The following is a 23,774-nucleotide window of genomic DNA, read 5'->3' as shown; positions in this document are numbered from 1 at the left end:
TCCATGAACTGTACCAAGGTACCGGTTATATTTTCGCCAGGTTTTACCTATTATCGTCAGGGGGGTAAATGATGTCCAAGATAAATAATTTCTCACATAATGGTTCTTCATATGCATAGCACTTTCCTGCAAAAGATAAATTATATATGACTTTATTCACCCCCCCCCCCCCCCCTCCGATAATAGGTAAAACCTGACGGTAATGGAGCCGATACCCTATGTGAAATCTATCATTATATCAAGTACAGGTAAGTAAAGTGAAGCGGTGAAGTCTCAGAAGTAAGCTGTTCCGATTATGATACAAAACAGGCCTTCGCATTCCACCAATACAATGATCCCAACTTTTAAGCTAATATTTTGCACAAGAAGTGTTTTTATATGAAAGTTAGACGTTATAGAAGCATTTTACTGATAATATGCTGAGTTTTTCGAATATTTGATTCCATTATCACTGCTTGAAAACGAGGCATGATAGCGCAAGGGCGAATTGTACCCGAAAATGGACTATTTAAAAAAATACTAATGGTATTCGTTGAATCTCCATGAAACTCTTTTAACATCATCAGGAGAAGTTGTTTGAAAATTCCGGTAAAAAATTGCAATAACTTTTCGTTAAATAGTGGAGCAATTTCGCATATTAAAAATTGTTCTGACATTTTCGGACTGTTCCGCTCATGATACAACATCCTACCAGTTAAATTTTGCATGAATTCACATCAAAACTGTTTTCAAGGGTACGTTTATCTGAGAAAATTTTTTATTTCCTTATTCAAACTTCTCACTTCTAGCAGCAATAGCAAACAAACTTGCCAAAATTAAAATTTTTACAGCAGGTTTGTTGAGTATTACTGACACAGCCTGTCCAAATGATCAACTATGTTTCATAATTTGCTTCCGATATCCTGAAAGTAAACCACTAAGATATTCATCGTCCTAGAGGAAAAGAATCTGAATAAATAGGAAAAAGATGCTAACTGTTACTTACAGACGCTTCTATTTGCAAGCCTGTCCGTCATTATCGTGGTTGGAAAGTTGGATTCGATACACTGTCAGCGATAGCGGACGTTGTCCATTTTGACGTTTTATAACGGTGGATAATTACTAACGGTGAAAAAAAAAAACAAAAGCCACAACCTTATAGTCATCTTACCTAGTGAGAAACAAATGTGCGATTCTCACTATGTGGTGATTATGAGGTTAGGTGAGATGGCAAAGAAAATATGCTCAAATATCAGAAAACAAGACAAAATAAATCAACAGTGATTGTGTTATGGTTCTAACGTTATTCTAACTACCACAAAACTACACAACGAAAATTTAATATAACGCTAAGTTTGTCTGTTGTATGAGTTCTTTTGAAATAGGGACGAGAAACCATCCTAGATACGCAATATTTGAGCCTGCTCTACCTGAAAGTTTGAAAAACACTGAAAATAAGATGAGATGATTTTAAAAAGTAAGATTTATGAACGAACCTTACTTGTATACTATCCTAGATTTTTCAGCTTCTTTAAATTTTTCTCACAATGAAAATACTCTTTCTGTAGGGGGTATCCTTTTCGCCTACCTTCCGAAAGTAATTCTTATACTAGTTTTAGAGGATTTTATCGAATTATCATAATTATTTTAATCTGCCGATTGAAGATTTGACAATTATCCTAATTATGCCACATTATCTTGAACAAAAAAATACCATACACCATGTTCTTTCCAAAACATAAATTGGCTGTCGGCAATTAAAAATTTTATTTTTTACAGGATTGAATATTTTTATATGGACTAAAATAAATTATGGGCGCTGTATTTGAATTCGAACGAATTAATATCATGATACAAGTGATACAACTATGTTTATTTGTTTTTTCGATCCTCTTATCCTCTTGCAAACGGTGTCTGAGCGTTAGTCAGTAGATGATAATAGCCGCTAACTCCGCGACCGTAGTTGGATGGTTCACCTCCCATAAGTGCCGTTGGTCCAGTTTCAGTACACAACCCTTCTAGAATTTCATGATGGGACGCACAGCGTATGCTAACAAATCCTGACGGCGATCCAATTGATTCAGCAAAGTACTGATGGGCCCTGGTATGAGCGCAGTTTCCTGTAAGATCCACTCCGCAGCCAGGCTGAGTGCGACCGCCGTTAGGGTAAAAATTGGCATGCCCTAGCGGAAGATCAAACCCTAGCAGACCAGAATTAGTATAGATAGCTTCCACATACTGCCCATCTGTGTCACTTAAAATGTCCGGCTGACCAATGGAGAACAGCGGGCCAGCAGGATCCATTCCAATAATTGTATTGATTTGACCATTTTGAAATTTTCCTGCATTCCCCGCACAGTGCGCCCCGAGACTGCTGCCAGTAACAGCAATGCTATCACGAGATATTCCTGTTGTTTCCACAATCATATCGATAAAACGTGAGACTATTTCACCGACCGCACCGACACGATTTCTAGCCTGGACGTAATTGATAGTCTGAGCACCAGCGCCCCAATCTACGTTGACAACGTTGAAATCACCCATCGCTAGCAGGTTCTCTCGGATTAATCCATGCAGGTTGGCATCCTCCCCACTAACCCAACCGTGGATTGTGAACCGAGTAGGATTATTGGGATCGAAATAAGAATCACGTAGCGATTGTGGATCGTTCCACCGGATAATTTGCGCTGTTTGTGGATTAGATTTTGTAAAAAGTCGGAAAATTACGTCTGTCTCGGGGTCGAAAGCTGACTCGCTGTTAGATTCCAACGGATCTAGAACAGTTGCTATTAAATGAAGGTGGCCGTAATCGTCGAAAGTCAGATTCCATCGCGTTGGATGGCATATGATCGGACCTAGTATATCGAAAAATCACGATGTAATACTTACACAATATCGAAAGGTTTTGTTTTGCACATACCTACTAGTAGTAGAGATAAGTATAACCCTAATTGCTTGCTGGTCATCGTTGTACTGAACCGAACTGAGCGATACTAGACCCAGTGTGACTCGCAACGGTTTTCTTATCTAATTTTTCATACAGATCTCTGATTTGATTTCGTTATTCTACTAAATAGAAGTAAAATAGGCGCCTGTGGAACATCATTGAAAAAAAAAACTAATTATAGATTCCTTTAACTATCGATAAGATCATTTTGATTATGGGCCAATTGGAAATTCTCAAAAGCTTATCACCCGGATATTTTCATCCATTCTATAAAAGCTTTCGTCTCCGTTTCCAAGCTGGTTCAGTTTGAGTCATGGGTGTAGCCAGAATTTCAAATGGGGGGGGGGGGGCAAGCTCTTCAAAATTTTAGAAGTAAAAAAAAAGGTACACTAAGGTCGCTTTTTACGCGGTTGTTTTTGCGTGAACTTTTTTTATGTGGATTCCGGAATTTACGCGGTTGTTTTTTTACGTGGATTCCGATATTTACGCGTTTTTTTACGCGGATTCCGGAATTTGCGCGTTATTTTATGCGGCACGTATCCCCCGCGTAGAAAGCGACTTTAGTGTGTTTTGAAAAATAGAAATAAATACTAGTCTTTAGCAGTGTTGGGCATTATTCCGCTAATTCGCTAATTCGCTTATTAGCGACGCTAAAATTCAGTTAGCGATTTAGCGATTTCGCTAATTTTTGAGCTGGTTAGCGAAACTGTTAGCGTCGCTAAAATTTTGGCCTTCGAAACGCTAATCGCTAATTCGCTAAATTTTGTAGAGAAGCGACAATAGAAATATTTAGGAAAACTGTGAATTGCTGATGGCGTACGTAAATTGCTCCGAAAAATGAACTGAAATTATGACAACTTTGGTTCTACTTTTTCGATTCAGATAATAATTGAATTTTTATGAAAACTTTTTTTAAGAGTATCTATTTTCAATGCAATCTAAATAACTTTTGTTATTCTTGTTTATACAAAATCAAATAAGAATACCGTTTCGTAAACCTCTTACTGTTAATAGCTTTAAAAAGTAATTGTTTTCGTTTGTTTAACCAAAACAGATCAAAGTGGTCCAAATTTTACAAAACACGAGCAATAAATATAGCGATATGACTATTTACATATTAAAAAGTTAGCGATTAGCGATTAGCGAAAGTTCCGCTAATGTGGGTTTAGCGTTTAGCGTTTAGCGATTATCGAGCTAAATTTTCCGGTTAGCGACTTAGCGATTAGCGTCGCTAAATTTTCGGTTAGCGGTGCCCACCACTGGTCTTTAGTTATTGTTACATTAAAGCAACCAGTGAAAAGTTGTCAGAGTGGAAATTTTGATTGTTCTTTGTCCAACCTCGAATATGAATAGATGTTCTTTAGTAAAAACTCCTAAGTTCAGTTGAACCTCTGGACATATTATTTTGGCGACGAGGATCTGAAGAATCCACGAACATGGCAGAAGATAGAGTTGATCAGCAGCCGCAACCGGGAATTCAAGATATGATTCACAAGATGGCCCACATTTTATAGCGGATAGCGGTCCAGCAGCAGCAGCGTCAGTATCAAACCCCGGAGCAGATTTTGGAGTCGCTCTCCTCGAACATCATCGAGTTTGTCTTCGACGAAGAAAACGAAATTACGTTCGGACGTTGTTGTTTAACCGCTACCAGGATCTCTTCGAGAACGATGCAGACCAGTTGAATGATGCGGCGAAGATACGTTTACTTCTCCGGAAGCTGGACACCCATTCGCACAGCTTCCCAAGGACGTGAAGATTGAAGACACAGTCAAGATTCTCAATAAAATCTTCGGGCATCAAACGTCAAACGTTCCGGAAGCGGTTCATGTGCCTTTTCACGCTTGTTGTTGAAAAAGCACTCAACCGCTGTTCAAATATTGTTGACCTCAGCCAGGTTTTTACCCGACGTAATGTACTAAACGAGCGTTCAATCGTATATGTTTCCTTGGTAGAGCAAGTGCAATTTTAACTGCTTTCTCAGTCGCAGGGAAAAAAGAACGGACTTTAGCTAGCAGGTCTATAAGATCCAACTCTTCCAAGTTCTTACGGTCTGCTCTCATACTGCTGCAATGTTAATACAAAACTTCCACCTCTCCAACAAAATTGTCAACTTCCTAAAAAATTACGAAATTTTCGGTTTTGCGCGTGAATTCTTCCAACGACATGCGTATTACGTTAGCGGGATGCAGCAAGGACAACGCACAGTCAGGTGCACTATCTTCTTCAAACCGTGTTTCCAGTGAGGTAACAAGAGAATCAAGGTAAGGAATTGTCACAGCTTGGTTCCAATACTCCAAGCTAGTTGATGCAGGCGAATTTGCCCGGTACTTTTGCCGTTGCAATATCCTTGGTGGATCATCTGAAAAACCTTTGCAATCCCACGCAACATAGCACAAGCATTTCAATCAATTATTTTTTATCTGGCTGATACTTTACACAGATGGGCTAAAGATATCGGCAACGCCCCCCCCTGCCCCCCTCTGGCTACGCCTATGGTTTGAGTTACGCACTGAGTTGAGTATGTCCCGTTCTCTTGTGTTATTCAGCGCCGCATTAACCTACCTCTGTTGGAATGTAACAAATGGTCATCCGCTCCGTGAAGCCCGTTGGGAGTTAATACCGGATGGGAATGGATGCCTTCAGCTAGTGAACATCACCGCTTACACTGTCCCTGAAGATGATTCAGTGCAGCCGTTGTTCAACCCGGAGGAAGACATCATCTATCGACTGTACACCCGCAGCAATCCAACTGAACCGCAGGTCCTGACAGATGGGGCATCAGTTCAGGGAAGTAATTTTAATCCTGAACATCCAACAAGGTTCACGATTCACGGATTGAATAACGACGAGAGCCACTTCATGAATCAGGAAATCCGAGACGAATTTTCACGAGTTGGAGATTTCAACATAATAACTGTTGACTGGGGAGTGGGAGCTATTGTTCGCCGCAACAGCCCCTCGTATAGTTCCACTAACGGTTGCTAACGCGACCTGCTATACTCATCCACTGAACTGAGAGAAGTCATGTGTCAAACTGGATGACTGGCGATAATGGCAAATAGAATAGAAGAGGACAGATGAGATAAGGAGAAGAAATTGATATCGAAACTTAAAGAGACGGTGAGAATATAGCAAATATAAGTTAAAATATATTTTTTGTTACCAAATAAGTTGGGCCGATATATTTATAGGCATTATCATTGAATTAAAAATAATTCTGTTGTGGATCAGGGAAAAATATTAAATAGGAGACTGAATTGTAAGTAGAATCGAACATTTTTGCTATAACCTTGCTATCATTGTAATAAATAATCTTATAGTTTTAAGCTGCAAAAAACTCGAAATTATAGAGTTTTATATACTGCTGGAAGAACTCCATCAACTGTCCCAACAGATTCTTAAAAAATACAACCCGGTTAGAATGAGCGCGCAACCGAATGTGAGACAAACACGGTCGCGAACAAGGGCTCAGCAGGCGAATGCTAACCTCACTTCGGGAGATGACGATAAAATATCGAGTCGGTCATCGGAAGATTCGTTCATTCCTTCTACGATAGATAGCGACAGAGGTGAGTTACACGATTGCGCTGGATGCAACCGACCAAACAACTCTGAACGCTATATGGTACAATGTCAGAAGTGTACTCACTGGTACCACTTTTAATGCGCGAATGTTAACACGGACACGGTACGTTCATCATACTTTTTATGTATAAACTGTTCGATATGTGCGATTTCTGGTGATTTGGAACCGGCACTAAGTCACAGTACTGAAAATTCTTGCACGTCCAGCGCCCGTGCCGTTAAAGTAGCTCGTGAGCTACAGCGTATCGATTAAGAGAAACAGCTTTTAGAAACCCTTAGTCGTGAGAGAATTGAAAGGGATCGAATATTAAATGAACGAGAGCTCCAGGAAAAAATGGAACGCGGAAAACAGTTCATCGCTCGGAAGCACGAGCAGTGCGAAACGTACGGAAGATTGGGTTAGGCAAAGCGAATTAGCTGCCGATGAATTCGTCGTACCGGCTGCGACTGAGAGTACTGATCGACCAGAAGATATAAGCTCGGGAAAGCCGCAGGGAGTACGATTTGCTTCTACGCCTTTGAAGACGATTCCATCCGTGCCGCATACGACGTCAGTCCCAGGGAATTTCGGTAACAATCCGACTAGGAAAGAAGCTGGAAAGGGTGTTGAAGTTGCCACCAAAATGGATACGGATAAAGTTAATCAGTCCGTTTTATCCTTCGTCGATCTTCAACCTTACGAAGACCTGTTGAAAGGTGAAACAGTAGCTCCAATTGGTGCATTAACGAAAGTAAATCGTATTGGTCCTCACGGCTATAAGCGTTGGAGTGTCGAAACGAGTGAACTGCGGAAGCAAAATGCTTGGCAGCAGCAGAAGGAGGTAGAATACCGAAACATGCAGGAGCTAGTAGAAAAAAACCAGTTGCACATCGATGCCATGCGAAAACGAGAGGCAGAATTGATGAACCAGATACAACATTTACAAACACAGCATACTGATGCACTGGAACGTGCCCGCGCTTCGGAAGCGATTTTACGAAATCAACTCAAAGTCAGTGACCGTGAGCAAGTTGCTTTAAGAACCACGATTGAAAGCTTGAACATTAAACTTTCGAAAGAGATGGAACGAATAAGCGTTTCGGAAGCCGATTGGCAGGATAGATTTGACCGACAAAACCGGAAATGTGAAGCAATTCAACTTCAGAAAGCAGAACTGGAGTGCGAAATTCAGGGTCTGCGTGATACAGAACAGCAGTTGCAATCTCAGATAGCAATGAGTCGTCAGAGCGAAAAACAAGCCGTTCGTCTGCAAAAAGAAGCAGAGAAAGAATATTGGGATTTACACGATGAAGTACAACTAATTATAAATCGAAACCAAGACCAGTTGGCAGTGGGTGGTTGCTCCCCTTCGTTACCCCCTCCGCCGGCGTCATGGTTTGAACCAACAAATGCAAACGGCAAAGATAATGTCCAATACAACGACTTCAACGCTCCCCTTCCTCCTCCTCTAGTTGGCTTTCCCAATGATGGCTTGCCCGGTAGACAAACGATAAATATGTCTACTTCAATTCCTTCCACGTCTAACGCCAATTCACAGTTTAATTCACAAGATTTGATTCCGTCTTATACAAATGCTCATTTTGGACCATCTCCCCGTCAATTAGCCGCCAGACAGGTTGTTACTAAAGATCTGCCTATTTTCTCAGGGGATCCAGTCGATTGGCCATTGTTCATAAGCAGTTATCAGCATTCAACTGAAGCTTGTGGTTACACTAATGCTGAAAACCTTCTGCGACTGCAACGGAGTTTAAAAGGAAACGCAAAGGACTCTGTCAGTAGCTTTTCACTACACCCATCGACAGTGTCTCAAGTATTATCCACTTTACAACAGTTGTACGGACGCCCAGAACAATATGATCGCAAAGGTACGGGCGACCCCACCCCAAAAGCAGACCGATTGGAGACACTGGTAGGCTTTGGATTGGTAGTTCAAAACCTTTGTGGGCACTTGAAAGCCGTTGGTTTAGAAAGGCATTTGGCCAATCCGATTCTACTACAGGAACTGGTTGAAAAGTTGCCAGCAACAGTGAAGTTTAGTTGGGCACTTTATCAGGAACAAGTTCCCGTGGTCGATTTGAATGTGTTCTGCACATACATGGCAAAAACATCATCAGCCGCGAGCAGTGTAACGCAGCTTGCTAGTGTTCCTTCGAAAGGCATAAAAGTTGAGCGAAATCGACAAAAAGAGAAATCCTTCGTGAGCACGCACGTGGGTGCCGATCAACCGAATGTAAATCGGCGAGAAGAGGAGCACAAATTGACCGTCAATGGTGGAAGACAGAAAGAAAACATTTCTGGTGTGCCTTCAGTCTGCAATATTGATAGTCACCAAATCGAAAACTGTGGATTTTTCAAACTTTGTGCGCGCTGTCTCACCTCACACGCGCGGTGGCCATGCAAAGGGGAAGTTTGTGGAATCAACGACTGCCCTAAGAGACACCACCGTTTACTTCATTTCGAGCCACCAGCGACGTCAAAGGGTGCTTTAGTCACAGTACATCGTGAATTATCCTCAAGTACACTTTTCCGTATCCTCCCAGTAACATTGTTTGGTAAACAAGGCCAATTCAATACTTACGCTTTTCTGGATGACGGTTCGTCAGTAACACTCTTAGAACAGTCGATCGCAGATAAACTTGGCGTCAGTGGAGAGCCACAGACATTACACATCGAATGGACTGGCGGTATAAACAAGACTATTGCTGGATCAGAAGTTGTAACGTTGGAGATATCGGAAACTGGTGGAAATAAACGGTATAAGTTATCCGAAGTATATACAGTCGACAATCTGAGATTACCACGACAGACTATGGATTATGCAGAGCTCGCTTCACGATTTGCGCATCTAGGTAAGCTTCCGGTAAAAAGTTTTAGGTCCGCTGTACCGGGTATCCTTATTGGGCAGAGTAATTGTCACTTACTAGCTACCTTGAAATTACGAGAAGGAAGATTGAATGAGCCGATTGCAACCAAGACCAGAGTCGGGTGGACAGTATGCGGCAGCCTGCGGAAAACATCAAACGCTGTTCACGGGCAATTACACACGCATGTCGAGCCGAGTATTGATAACCTCCATGACTATGTCCGGCGCTTTTTTAACATTGAAAGTTTAGGTGTTGCTGTTGTACCCTCTGTTAGAGGTGTCGAAGAACAACGAGCGTACGATATTATGGAAGCAACTACCCGGCGGACAAAGGGCGACAAGTTTGAAACAGGACTGCTTTGGAAGCATGATTATGTTGAGTTTCGGATAGCCGACCGATGGCGGAACGACGTTTCAGGTGTCTCGAGAAGCGACTATCGAAAAATACAGAGCTTTACGAAAGCGTTCGCAGCCAAATAGCGAATTTCAAGGCTCAGGGTTACATACATGAAGCGACGCTAGAAGAATTAGAAGGATTCGATTTACGACGCACGTGGTATTTACCGATTGGAGTCGTCGTCAATGAAAAGAAGCCAGGAAAGGTCCGAATAATATGGGACGCAGCGGCGAAGGTTGATGGAATATTCCTAAATTTTATGCTACTGAAAGGTCCGGATCTTCTGACCCCATTGCTGTCCGTAATATTTCCATATCGAGAGCGTCAAGTAGCAGTATCAGCTGACATCAAAGAAATGTTTTTGCAAATACATATCCGTGAACAAGATCGAAGTGCTTTGTTGTTTCCATATAGAGATTCCCCAGAGCTTGCGATGAGTATAATGGTTTCTGATGTGGCAATATTCGGAGCAGCATGCTCCCCAGCACACTCGCAATATATAAAGGATTTAAACGCCACGGAGCAGGAAGCGGAGTTTCTACGAGGATCCACAGCAGTGAAGAAAAGGCACTATGTTGATGATTACGTAGATAGCTTCGACACAGCGGAGGAAGCACTCGAGGTGCGAAAGAAGTGATCGAGATACACAGGCGAGCAGGATTTCATATCCGCAATTGGATGTCAAGTGACAGGGACGTGTTGAAGAAGCTAGGTGAGGTTAATCGAAAACAGTCAATAGCTATGTTTCCAGAGAAAGAGATAAGATTTGAACGAGTGTTGGGAATGGCGTGGAATCAGGAGGAGGATGCATTCGTCTTCTCATTGCAGTTTTGCGATAAGGTGTGTGCCTTAATGGATGGCACCACGGTTCCAACGAAAAGAGAAATGCTAAGGCTGGTGATGAGCATTTATGATCCCTTGGGGTTAGTGGCGTCATTCGTTATTCATGGATAAATTCTCATTCAAGAAGTGTGGCGGACTGACACGGATTGGGACAACAAGATTCCGGTGGAAATTGCCACACGATGAATGGAATGGTTAGCGATGCTGAAGAAGATAGGCAAATTGCGCATTCCTCGATGTTATTTTCCAGGATATGATCCTGAAAGCTTCAAAAGTCTCGAGCTACATGTCTTTGTGGATGCTAGCGCCCAGGCCTTTGCAGCAGTGGCATATTTCCGTATTGTAGATCGAAAACGGATCAGGGTTGCGCTAGTTTCGTCAAAAACGAAGGTAGCTCCACTAAAAGGTCTTTCAATACCCAGACTAGAACTGATGGCAGCTCTACTGGGGGCTCGCCTACAAAGGACTATAAGAGAGAATCATTCACTGAAAATAGCAAAAACTTTCGTTTGGAGTGATTCGTCTACGGTCTGTTCATGGATAAAGTCGGATACACGGCGATATCGACAGTTCGTCGCCTTCAGAGTCGATGAAATATTGGATATTTCGAGCATTGATGAATGGCGGTGGATTTCAACAAAGGTGAATGTGGCAGACGAGGCTACCAAGTGGGGAAAAGGCCCTTCTTGTAACTTGGACAGTCGTTGGTTTCAGGGACCCGAGTTTCTTTATTATAAAGGAGAAGCAGATTGGTTAATGGTTCCAGAAGAACACACGGACGAAAATGACAAAGAGCTGCGAGAGGCGTACGTATGTAGCCATTTAATCAGGCAATCGATAATAAATCCTGGAAGATTTTCGAGGTTCGAAAGAATGCTACGTTCGGTAGCATATGTTCATCATTTTGTAAGTAACATACGTGCTCGGAAGAGTGAAAATCCTGCTAGTACTGTAGGGGTAACCAGCGAAGAAATTCAAAAGGCAGAGAGAACATTGTGGTTGATTGCGCAATCAATCGCAATCGGAAGCATTTCCGGATGAAGTGGCGATTCTGAAACAAGGTTTAAATCAAAGAGAGGCATGTCGGAAGCAAATAGCAGCGTCTAGCAGTCTTTTGAAGCAGACGCCATTTGCCGACCAGTACGGAGTGTTACGAGTTGGTAGTAGAGCAACCGATGCACTGGTGCTATCCTACGATGCAAAGTTTTCAATAATATTGCCTAGAAACCACCGTATTACCGAGTTGCTGTTGGATTTCTACCATCGTAAATACAGGCAAGGCAATGATGAAAACATTGTTAATGAATTGCGCCAAAAATTTTACATTCCACGATTGAGAGTCGAAGTTCGTTTGTGCAGAAGACGCTGTTGGAACCGCACGTGCGCCCGTTCACTTACGTGGGTGTAGACTTGTTTGGCCCGTATTTGGTGAAAGTTGGGCGTAGTGCTACAAAACGTTGGGTTTGCCTTTTCACATGCCTTACGATCAGAGCTGTTCATCTGGAGGTGGTTGCCAGCTTGAGCACCGATGCATGCAAAAAAGCAATCAGGTGTTTCATCGCTCGTAGGGGTTCTCCTCAGGTAATATACTCCGATAACGGCACAAATTTCATCGGAGCGAGTCATGAGCTGCGTGATGAAATAAAGAAAATCCAGACTGAACTAGGTAGCACCTTCACGAATGCTCAAACCCAGTGGCGATTCAACCCTCCTGCTGCACCTCACATGGGTGGCTGTTGGGAAAGGATGGTTCGGGCTGTAAAGTCAGCACTGGGAAGCGTTCCAATAGTTCGGAAGTTAGACGACGAATCGTTTGCTACGGTACTGGCAGAAGCGGAAAGCATGGTCAATTCTAGACCTTTAACGTTCATACCACTAGAGACGGGGAATTGTGAATCACTGACACCAAATCATTTTCTGCTGCTCAGTTCAAATGGTGTACGAGAACCAGAGAAACTTCCGGTGGATACCAGTGAAGCGTTGAAAAACAGCTGGAATATGGTAAAACATACATTAGACAATTTTTGGCGACGTTGGGTGGTGGAATATTTACCAACTATTATTAGACGAACGAAATGGTTTAGAGACGTAAAACCGATTGAGGTAGGAGATCTTGTGCTTGTGGTGGATGAAAACATAAGAAATCGGTGGATACGTGGACGAGTCATTCAAACAGTTCCAGGAAAAGATGGAGTTGTGCGTCAAGCGGAGGTGAGGACCCCCGTTGGTATTCTGAAGAGACCTGCTACTAAATCAGCTGTGCTGGACGTGACAGGTTCAGGTGACGCCAAGCCTGTAGCTAGGGCGACACGCGGGGGAGGATGTTCGCCGCAACAGCCCCTCGTATAGTTCCACTAACGGTTGCTAACGCGACCTGCTATACTCATCCGCTGAACTGAGAGAAGTCATGTGTCAAACTGGATGACTGGCGATAATGGCAAATAGAATAGAAGAGGACAGATGAGATAAGGAGAAGAAATTGATATCGAAACTTAAAGAGACGGTGAGAATATAGCAAATTTAAGTTAAAATATATTTTTCGTTACTAAATAAGTTGGGCCGATATATTTATAGGCATTATCATTGAATTAAATAAAATTCTGTTGTGGATCAGGGAAAAATATTGAAGAGGAGACTGAATTGCGAGTAGAATTGAACATTTTTGCTATAACCTTGCTATCATTGTAATAAATAATTTTATAGTTTTAAGCTACAAAAAACTCGAAATTATAGAGTTTTATATACTGCTGGAAGAACTCCATCAACTGTCCCAGCAGCTATAACGAACTACATTTCTGCTAGACTCAATGTTGGCCCAGCAGGCCAAGGAATTTCCGGTTTCATCGATATTTTGAAAGCAGGCACTGGAATCTCACCTGACAGTATATACATTATTGGATTTAGCTTGGAGGCACACGTTGCTGGTGTCGCCGGAAAGGGTCAGGATGGGCTTGTGAATCATTGCACTCGATCACGCTGGACCACTCTTTACCCCTGGACAAGATACGGCTGTTGCCCCGACAGATGGGTTGTACGTGGAAACCATCATGACCAATGCCGGACTGTTAGGCATTGATACAGTGCTCGGTCAAGCGAACTTCTTCCCTAACGGTGGTCGTATACAGCCCGGATGTGGGGAGGACTCAGGCGGCAGCTGCGCTTATGCTCGAGCTCCTCAGTTCTACGCGGAATCCATCAGCTCATCGACACCGTTCAGAGCGACCAGATGTGCTAGTCATGATGAGATTATTGGTGGAGTTTGCACACCTAGTCGTGATGATGCTCACTTGGGAGGTCAGCCGTCTAATTATGGGAAGGGGGTTAATGGAATCTTTTATTTGAATACAAACTCAGAAGCACCATTTGCGATGGGCTAGTGGATTTGGTGGTTCTATTGCGTAAGGCTTTTGTAATAGTTAGTTTTAAGAAAATATGTTGAGTTTGAAATAAATGCTAAACTTATCAGTAATGGAACGAATGAAAGACAATCTAATCGATCCGAAAATGTTAGTTGAACGATTTTTGATCGAACGTCCAATACGGAAGTTGTAAGTAGTAATGATTGGGCTTGTAGCTATTAATTCTCTTTCTAAATCTCTCTTAATTAAAAATGGATTTCAACGACATTGAGGTAAAATGGAAAATTGGTCCTCTAGAAAGTACTTGATTTTGTATGGTAACATATTTGGGAGGCAATGACATGGAAAAATTTGACGTTCGAATTTAGTTTAGAAAAAAGTGCAAAAGTTTCGTGTTCCCTAAGAAGTCGTCATGCTAAATTTCAGCGCAATCGGACTTCGGGAACACGTACCTCATAGCGTTCAAAGTTTTACTTTTTTGACCGATAAAAAATTGCACAGATATGTACTCGTTAAACACAAATTACGCAAACCCATGAAGGGTGGGAGGGGGGTTGAGTCTGCGTTACTTATTGTTACGTAGGGGGGAAAGAGGGTAGTAGAGACAGTTACGTAACTGTGATGTTTGCTCGAAATTGAAAATTTCGAAGAGGGGTCAGGTTATTAAGCGTTACGTAATTTCAGGGGGAGAAGTCATATCGAACGTTACTTATCGTTATATAGGGTGGGAGGGGGTCTGAAATCTAGATTTTTTGCATTACGTAATTTGTGTACGACGCCTTAGTAGGTCATGAAATTATCGATATCGAATTTTTTTCTGGTGCCAAATCTCTGATAAATGTGTGAAACATCTAGATCTGATGTTCTCGCAAAAATCGAATTCAAATTGATATTTTCCATATTTTTACATTTTTGTCTCAAATGTCAAATGTCAAATGTCAACTTTAATTTTTTGTTGACATTTTTGACACTCGCGATATCTTTGGCAATCTTGGCATTTTCGATATTTTTGACATTATGCACAATCTTGACATTTGTGACATATATCTTGATTAGATTTGTTTGATGTGTTTGCACTTTGTAGTTTATTTCAATAAGGCGTCGTACACAAATTTTCGTAGCCCTAAAAATCTAGATTTCAGATCCCCTCCCCCTTACGTAACTCTGATCAGCCTGATCCCCTCCGAAATTTTCCATTTCGAGCTAACATCACAGTTACGTAACTGTCTCTACTACCCCCCTCCCCCCTACGTAACAATAAGTAACGCAGACTCAGCCCCCCTTCCCCCCCCCCTTCATGCGTTACGTAATTTGTGTACTTACTTTACTTTACTTTTAAGGCGACAGACCGATTATCGATCCAGTGCCGAATCCAGAATACGTCGCCATGTCCCTCGGTCTTGGGCTGCTATCCTCCAATCTTCCCTAACACCTATTTCGCGTGCATCCTCGTCGACAGCACACATCCAACGAGTGCGGGGTCTACCTCGAAGTCGACGACCTCTATCGGGATTCCTGCTAAATTTAACCTTCGCTTGACGCTCATCCGGCATTCTCGCTACATGCTCAGCCCACTGAAGCCTGCCGTGTTTTATCCGCTTGACTATATCCGCCGTTTTGTATGCCTGGTACACTTCATGGTTCATGCGTCTGCGCCAAACACCATTTTCTAGTTTGCCGCCAAGGATTGAACGCAAAATCCTACGCTCAAAAACACCAAGAGCTCGCCGATCAGCCTCTTTCAGCGTCCATGATTCATGGCCGTAGAGAGCCACCGGAAGAATCAGTGTTTTATAGAGTGCAAGTTTAGTACGGATTTGCAGACTGCGGGACCTTAGCTGGTTACGTAGTCCGTAAAAGGCCCTGTTTGCGGCTGCTATCCGCCTCTTTATCTCACGGCTAACCTCGTTGTCACATGTCCCTAATGTTCCCAGGTAAATAAATTCGTCGACTACTTCAAATGTTTCCCCATCTAGTACCACCGCAGCACCAACCTCCGACGGACTACCACGCACTCTGCTAGCCACCATGTATTTCGTTTTGGCAGAGTTTATGACGAGCCCTAATCTCGCAGCTTCCCTCCTGAGAGGTCCGAAGGCCTCTTCCACAGCTCTACGGTTGATACCAATGATGTCGATATCGTCCGCAAAACCGAGAAGCATGTGCGACTTCGTAATGATGGTGCCGCTTCTCTGCACACCAGCCCTCCGTATAGCACCTTCCAATGCGATGTTGAACAATAAGTTCGACAGCCCGTCACCCTGCTTCAAACCATCTAACGTCACGAACGAGTCCGATATCTCACCGGCTATCCTGACGCTTGATGTAGAACCTTCAAGGGTGGCATGAATCAGCCTAATCAGCTTTGTTGGGAAGCCATGTTCAACCATAACCTGCCATAACTCATTTCTCTTGACTGAATCGAACGCTGCCCTGAAGTCTATGAACAGATGGTGCGTCTGCAAGTTGTATTCTCGAAATTTATCGGGGATTTGTCGCAAGGTAAACATTTGGTCCGCCGTGGAGCGTCTTCCTCGAAAACCGCATTGGTACTCGCCAACAAAGGCCTCCTGCAACGGCCTCAGTCTGTGGAACAGGATGCGGGAGAGAATTTTGTACACGGTATTGAGAAGAGTTATGCCCCGATAATTGCTACAGTCCAGGCGATGGCCTTTTTTGTAGATCGGGCATATGAGACCCCCCAACCAGTCCGAGGGCAATTCTTCATCAGACCACACTCTCAGCATGATCCGATGGATGGCACGATACAGCTGTTCGCTCCCGACTTTGAAGAGTTCGGCGGGAATGCCGTCCTTCCCAGCTGCCTTGCAGTTTCTCCGCTCTTTCACTGCTTTCTTCACCTCGTCCATGGATGGTGGATCCACAGCTTGATTATCATTCTCAATAGTCATCCTGCTCCTTTCGACTCCACTGTTTCCCTCACCGTTTAACAGCACACTGAAGTGTTCCTTCCAACGCCTGCCCACCTCTGTTTTGTCGGTTATCAGGTTCCCCTCCCTATCATTGCACATGACAGGGGCTGACACCTTTCGATTCCTGATTCCGTTGACCTTCTTGTAGAAGCTCCTCGCATTGTGCCTGGAGAAGCAACCTTCCGCCTCCGCAAGAATACGCTCCCAATGCTGTCGTTTCTTCCGGCGATGGAGTCTCTTTTCAGCGGCTCTTGCATCTCGATATCTACCCATGCTCTGACGAGTTACAGCCGTGTCCAACATGTGACCCCTGGCGCGGTTCTCGTAATTTGTGTACGACGCCTAAATGAAAACAAGTTGGTGTTCGTATACCACGACAGTACTTGAGATCGGATCAAGGGATTTGAAAGTTTTTGCGTTTGTTTTTTTTTTGTTATGTTAAGCCTAAGCGTTTATTCATATCATAAAAATAACACTGGTTTTGCTGGAAGTGTATCGAAGGGCCACAGAGTAATTGCTCACTGGGTTCGTCGTTTCTCCATTTGCCGTTTTTGGAAACATTTCATTGAAAAAAGAAATCAAAGAAATAGTTATCGGTTTCCGTTATACTCTACTAGAAAACTTTTTGGAAATAAATATTGAAATTCAGTCCGCGCAAATATATATTTCGACTGTGACATACAGTCTTCCTCAGTGCTTATGTGGACCAGCCCACTACCTATTTCTTTGATTTCTCAATCACTCTGCTAAGACGCTCGGTATAGATTTTCTAAATTTTATTAAAGTCTCTGAAGATTTGATGCACCTCCGAGGTGGCTAGAGCACTAAAAATCACAGGAACGGTTAAAAATTATAACTTTTGACAACTGGTCGTCAAAAGCGAAAAAAAGTGCTTGAGCTCAAATTGTCTTCAGTGAGTTCAACAAAGTTTGCCCGTAAGCAAACGGAGAAACGACGAAACCGGCGAGCAATTAGGTACTCTGCGGCTGTTTGACATATTTACAAGTGGCTAGCGGCATCAAAATTCATAGGAACGGCTATAATCTTCCTTTTTTCCAATTTAAGATCTGGAGAATTTTTTTGGCTCTCGTCACCAGTGTAATAGAAACCAGCTGGAACAGTTCAGGAATATTTCAAACAAATTTATTCTATTGCAAGAACAACGCTATCAGATTATTATCATAGTAGTATACGTGCTTCAGTGAATTCTGAAATAGTGTCGTTGTCAAAGTGGTTGTCAAGTAAACAAAAACGTTTATGAAAGGATAAGTATTAAGCTATTCCAACTGTTTTTAAGTGATTGATGTTTAGTTTTCAGTTGGTTTCTGTGATTTTCTACATTGGATTTAGTTGATTTCGATGAGTTTCTGTTTCTGTCGGAGTGTTTTTAAAAGATATGGCCATAGACGTCGACTTCATAGAATTATTGGGGGAGGCAAAGAACTAGGAAATATCTGATTTATCTGATTCTAGTAATATATTGCTTAAAAATTTTGCGTGCGATACGTCTTGACGTTAAATGGTTGGAATGGCAGTTTCGATAGTACCTATAATAGACCACAATTTAGCAAAAAGGCATGAGGGTTTGAAAATGACAAATAAAGCTATCAAGAAAACCGAAAAAAGAGACGCCAACTTTCTAGAATTATTGAGGGGGCAAAATGATAGGTTGCCCCTCGGGAAACAGTGTCTTGCCCCCCAAAAGTTGGCGCCTATGGATATGGCACATACCAACATGAGTTTTGCGAGAATTATATGAGATTTTCATGTTAGTTCCAGCTGGTTCTGTTTAGCATTACTTCTAATTGATATTGATGAATTACTGCTGCGGGCATAGTGATTCCTATCACTTCTAGTTACCACTTGGTTGCAACGTCAAAGGAAGGCCGAGGGTAAAGTAGCCACAAAAAGCTCCTGGCGAACATGGACGTACATGTAAGGAAGCGGCAGTCCACTCCTTTGGTCTCTGAGCTGCAGGCAATGATGCAGCGACACCGGGTGATTAAGATGGTCAAGTTGATTTTTCCAGCGATTCGCCACGTGGCGGTGGTGATGGACGACGAGACCTTTTTTACCCTGGATGGCAACGACTGGTAGGGCACTTCGTATTTAACTTCCCTAATGAAGAAAATTAGCTCCGAGGTGAAGTTTATTTCACATACGAAGTTTCCCAAAAAGGTGTTGCTGTGTTGACAACTAGCGAGAAAGGAATGTCAAAGCCGCTCTTCTTTCGCTCCAGCTTGGCCGTGAAAGAGGAAATTTATAGTACGAAATGCTTGCTGGACATTGCGTTCTTTATCAAGAAATACCATGAAAGCAAAGACGCGGTGTTCTGGCCGAATCTAGCGTCGGCTTACTACTCGAAGCGATCGTTGGAGGAGATGGAGCGGCTAAATATCGTTGTGGTACCCAATTCGGTGAACCCGCCCAAGGTCTACACCAGCAATTTTGTCGTGAAAACTGCTGAGGAATTGATAAATAAAACGAAAAACTCAAAAACACGTCTGCATGCATGTTTCATGGAGTTTGTTCCACTTAACTACCGGAAGGCCGCTCGCAAGGACGTAGAATTTGTTTACAAGAAAGCTAATATAATTACTTTTCATAAAAAATTTATTGAACTCAATTACCTGTCTTAGTTTTTTTATCGTCATCCGAGAAAAGTGCGTTTCCTAATGCAAACGTTAAAAAGATTTTTCAGTTTGATTGTATTAATGGAAAAGGGTCAGATATCATCCTATGCGCACTTAGTCAGGCTTTTATACAAATTGCTTTAAAAGAATAACTGTACGTTTTATTATGGAATAGATTAAAAAAATTACTTGACTACAGCTAGACAGGGTCCAACAAGATAATAGATAAGTATTACTGAATCATTAAATTTCAAAAACGTTTCGTTTTATTTTAAAGCAGCAGTTTGTTTAATTCAACCGAAATTTACAGCTCCGTAATAACTGAAAACTTTCCTGGGATTATTCAATCGCATAACTAAGCTTAGCACGAAAATTCCTGTATTGTGTATCAATAATAATGTAGGTTTGAAATGTATATAATGTAGGTTTGTAATAATGTAATAATGTAATAATGTAGGTTTGAACGTCCTATCTTATAAATCAAACAAAAAATTTGTTTATAGATGTGCGTGTGTGAGACGGCTATCAAGTGATCAACAAGGAACAAAAGTTTATTATCTGACGTCAATAACAAGCTAAGTACACCAAATGCTAATCATCGATGAATAAAAAACTTTTTTCCAGAAATAAGCTACATTTGGGGTACATCTTATCGATTATGATAAGATTAGTGAATCTATAAAAGCCAATGGTTAAATCCCCTGCGGAGTTAGTCCAACTACGCTTAAAATGAAGCTTACAACGATAGCAGTTTTGCTAGGTTTTGTAGCTATTGGTAAGCTAAAACGGTTAAGGTTTTATTTCCTAATGAATCAAAACTTGGTTGTCTTTATTAACAGGCTACTCCCTGCCGGCTCACCCTTGGGCATTGATTGCGGACAGTGCTGGAAGGGGACATTTGGCGATTGTTAATCCTGCTAAAATACTGGTAGGAGAAAATGAAGTTGAGCCTCTCTTCGATCCTGAGACGGACGTCGTATACCGGTTATTCACACGTCGTAACCCATTACACGGCACCGTATTGGAATGGTCCGATGCATCCACAATCAGCAATTCGAACTTCGACGCAGGACATCCAACTCGCTTCCTGATCCATGGTTGGACTGAAGACGATGATGCTACCTTGTTCTTTGTGATTAAGGATCACTATTTGCGTGTTGGTGATTTCAACGTGATCACTGTCGACTGGAGTGCGGGTGCACAAACTATTAACTACATAGCCGCCCGTAATCGCGTCGGTGGGGTTGGAATGATTACTTCTCGGTTGATCGATGTAATTCGTTCTGCTACGGGACAGTCACAGGCAATGATCAGTGTAATTGGGTTCAGTCTGGGAGCGCATGCAGCTGGCAATACTGGAAAACATCAAAATAATCAGCTGGATACAGTTATAGGTTTGGACCCAGCAGGTCCACTGTTTTCCGAGGGACAGGCCGATATCTTCACGCCCAACGATGCCATCTACACCGAGGCTATCTACACGAGTGCCGGTTCGCTTGGTTTCGATGGTCCACTTGCCGATGCAAATTTCTACCCGAACTGGGGTAGATCCCAGCCGGGCTGCATCACGAATACCTGTGCCCACAACCGGGTGAGCTTACTCTACGCTGAATCGATTTCTTCCGAAACGCCGTTTGCTTCCATCCGCTGTGCCAGCCACAGCGAGATCCAGAACCAGCAGTGTACCTCGAGTGGACCGTACGCAAATATGGGAGGGGAACCATCAAATCGTGGACGTGGCGTAAGTGGCGTGTACCAGTTGATGACGAACTCGGGATCCCCATTCGCGAGAGGTTAACCGACAATGGACTTTGTTTTAATATGGTGTGGATGGAGGTTTGGATCATAAAAACTGTTTTTAAAGCAATAAAAATGCAAAACTATTTTTTTTACTTAAAAATGAAGGTCTTTTTTATATATTTTCTTACTGAACAATCTTTTTAATAGCTTTATCACACAGTGCACCTTTAATTCCGTTCTTCAAAATGCATTAGGTTGAATGAAGGTTGAAGTATGAAAACTCGTTTTCATAAAAGTGCAAATACCTACCTTTATCTATAAACAACATGAAACACTAACGTTTTCTTGACACAATGATTTTATTATTCTAACCTACTTTTATTTGTGAACGACAATATTGGTGAAGGCCGTCGTTTGGAATTATAGTCTAAGGCGTATTTGAACAAAAAAAAATTGTTGCTTGTTGCATACTTTCAGTAGTTTGATAATTTATTCACTCACATAAAGTAAATCGTCAACCTTGAGCGAATGGCTCAGCCGAATTGGTGCTAAACCAAAATATTCCGTTCACTCCCAGACCATGGTTCGATGGTTCTCCCCCCATCAACGCATCGGCACCGCTTGATGTACATCCTCCTCCGATGACCTCGTCATGGGATGCACAGCGGGTCGCACGGAAGCCAACCGAAGTCGAAACAGATTCAGCGAACAGCTCGTGAGCTCGGGAGTGCGCGCAACTTCCTGTCAGATCAATTCCACAGCCGGGCTGCGACCGTCCACCGTTGGGATAGAAATTAGCATCTCCTAGGGGTGAATCGAATCCCAGCGTTCCTGCATTGGAGAACACTGCCTCAACGTACTGTGCGTCATTTGGTGTCATGATGTCAGGTTGACCTAATGAAAAAAGAGGACCAGCCGGGTCCAAACCAATGATCGTATGGATCTGAGTGTTTTGGTATTTTCCAGCGTTTCCGGCAGCATGCGCTCCAAGACTATGACCGATCAGGCTGATACTATCACGGGAAATTCCCGTTGCGGACACTAACGTGTTAATCATACGCGAAAGGACATCTCCAACGGCATCCACTCTATTCCGTGCCGTAATATAGTTGATGGTTTGAGCTCCTGCACCCCAGTCGACACTAATAACGTTGAATTCACCCCGCGTTAAGTAATTACTGCGAATATTGCTGTGCAATCCCGATGTGCCATCGCCGTTCCAACCGTGAATCGTGAACCGAGTTTGATGAGACGGATTGAAATTTGTACTCTGTATAGATGAAGCGTCGTTCCATTGAAGTACTTGTCCATGAAGAGGATTCGAACGTGTAAACAGAAGGAACACGACATCGGTTTCGGCATCGAAGAGCGGTTCTAGGTCGGCATCGACTTCGCTGAAGTGATCCGTGTTGACCAAATGCAACTGCCCATTAGCATCATAAACTAAACTATGCCTGGGCTCAACGGGCACGGACTGAACTGTGTGATGTGATATATTATTTGTAGATACTAAACACATAAAAACTTACTGAAACTTACCACCTAGTGTCACAAGCAGCAATATGGCTACCGACTGTTTTATCATGATTTCGGTTAAAACAAATGTCGTATCACAGGCACTCTTTTTATACGGCATCAATTGATAATTGGCGCTGGTGATAAGCATTTTGCTCCCTATTATGGGTTTTTTACCAGTACGTCATTGTTCCGAGATAATCATTGTCAGTCAGGGCTACGGCGGATGGTGTTCGGATTTTGCAGGTGGTAATTTTAGATAAACCGATTACCTCTTGCGGTCGATGGGTGTGTACTGGGAAATTCTTGGAAAAATGTATCCGTTTTTCAATATCACCGATTCAAATCAAGAGCACAAATTTGCGACTTTGATAATATTGATAATATGCTGTTGGTAATATGCTGTATCGCTCCTTCTGCGGAAGTGTTTACTGTCGCGAAAAAATATTTAGGGCGAAAATACTAGTTTCTCATTGAAACTCATTAAGTCAATGTCATCACAATACTACATGAGCTGATAACCCAAGGAACAATTTGGAAGCCGTTATGAGAGCATATGTCGAACAAAAGCAGTGTAGAAGCAACCGGTGCTGAATAAACAACACGTTGAATTATTTGTTGTACAAACGTTGCCAGTATTCTTTGTTTATGTACTTATCCAACAATGTAACTCTAGCTTAACAGAAGTTGTTTAAGCGTTTGCAAAAGATTACCAGCAACACTAACATATATGTGCTGCGTAACGGCGCTTTAAAGGGCTCCATTCATCAGTGGCGTTATCGCTTAATAAAAACTATTTGAACGTATCAAACGGCAACCCGGCAACTGTTATTCTGCAAGTGTTGTTCAAGTGCTGCATACATGCGTTTGAAATCTTTCTACATGCAATTCTTCAGTTTTTCTAGACGCGAACGTTAGATCACTAGTTTTGTGAAACATCCTTCTAAACGCGTCGTATGGTTGGTTTATTACAGTG

At 42.5% G+C, this 23,774-nt stretch overlaps 2 protein-coding genes across 2 annotated transcripts; one reads left to right on the top strand and one right to left on the bottom strand.

The window, feature by feature from the left end:
- Window positions 1–1,640: 1,640 nt before the first annotated feature.
- LOC129720605 (uncharacterized) lies at window positions 1,641–22,949 on the bottom strand. The gene is made up of 3 exons (XM_055672093.1): window positions 22,823–22,949; window positions 21,800–22,762; window positions 1,641–2,834 (listed from the first exon to the last, which is right to left on the bottom strand). The coding sequence occupies exons 1-3, from the start codon at window positions 22,947–22,949 to the stop codon at window positions 1,873–1,875; spliced, it is 2,052 nt and encodes a 683-aa protein (XP_055528068.1). The 3' UTR covers window positions 1,641–1,872.
- Window positions 20,258–21,443, top strand: LOC129725927 (pancreatic triacylglycerol lipase-like). The gene is made up of 2 exons (XM_055682370.1): window positions 20,258–20,318; window positions 20,383–21,443. The coding sequence occupies exons 1-2, from the start codon at window positions 20,273–20,275 to the stop codon at window positions 21,339–21,341; spliced, it is 1,005 nt and encodes a 334-aa protein (XP_055538345.1). The 5' UTR covers window positions 20,258–20,272; the 3' UTR covers window positions 21,342–21,443.
- Window positions 22,950–23,774: the final 825 nt, after the last annotated feature.

Source organism: Wyeomyia smithii, chromosome 2 (assembly GCF_029784165.1).
Source record: "Wyeomyia smithii strain HCP4-BCI-WySm-NY-G18 chromosome 2, ASM2978416v1, whole genome shotgun sequence".
NCBI lineage: Eukaryota > Metazoa > Arthropoda > Insecta > Diptera > Culicidae > Wyeomyia > Wyeomyia smithii.
Note: the sequence above shows the minus strand (reverse complement) of the source record. Positions and strands in the feature narration are given on the sequence as shown.

What these genes read in the sequence shown, in the direction of transcription:
- LOC129720605 (XM_055672093.1), bottom strand. Translation starts at nt 22,949, where the DNA reads ATGCTTATCACCAGCGCCAATTATCAATTGATGCCGTATAAAAAGAGT. An exon ending in GCTGCTTGTGACACTAGGTG is followed by an intron (nt 22,763 to 22,822) that starts GTAAGTTTCAGT and finishes CACATCACACAG; the next exon opens with TTCAGTCCGTGCCCGTTGAG. An exon ending in TGAGCCATTCGCTCAAGGTT is followed by an intron (nt 2,835 to 21,799) that starts GACGATTTACTT and finishes TCGATATACTAG; the next exon opens with GTCCGATCATATGCCATCCA.
- LOC129725927 (XM_055682370.1), top strand. Translation starts at nt 20,273, where the DNA reads ATGAAGCTTACAACGATAGCAGTTTTGCTAGGTTTTGTAGCTATTG. An exon ending in GCTAGGTTTTGTAGCTATTG is followed by an intron (nt 20,319 to 20,382) that starts GTAAGCTAAAAC and finishes CTTTATTAACAG; the next exon opens with GCTACTCCCTGCCGGCTCAC.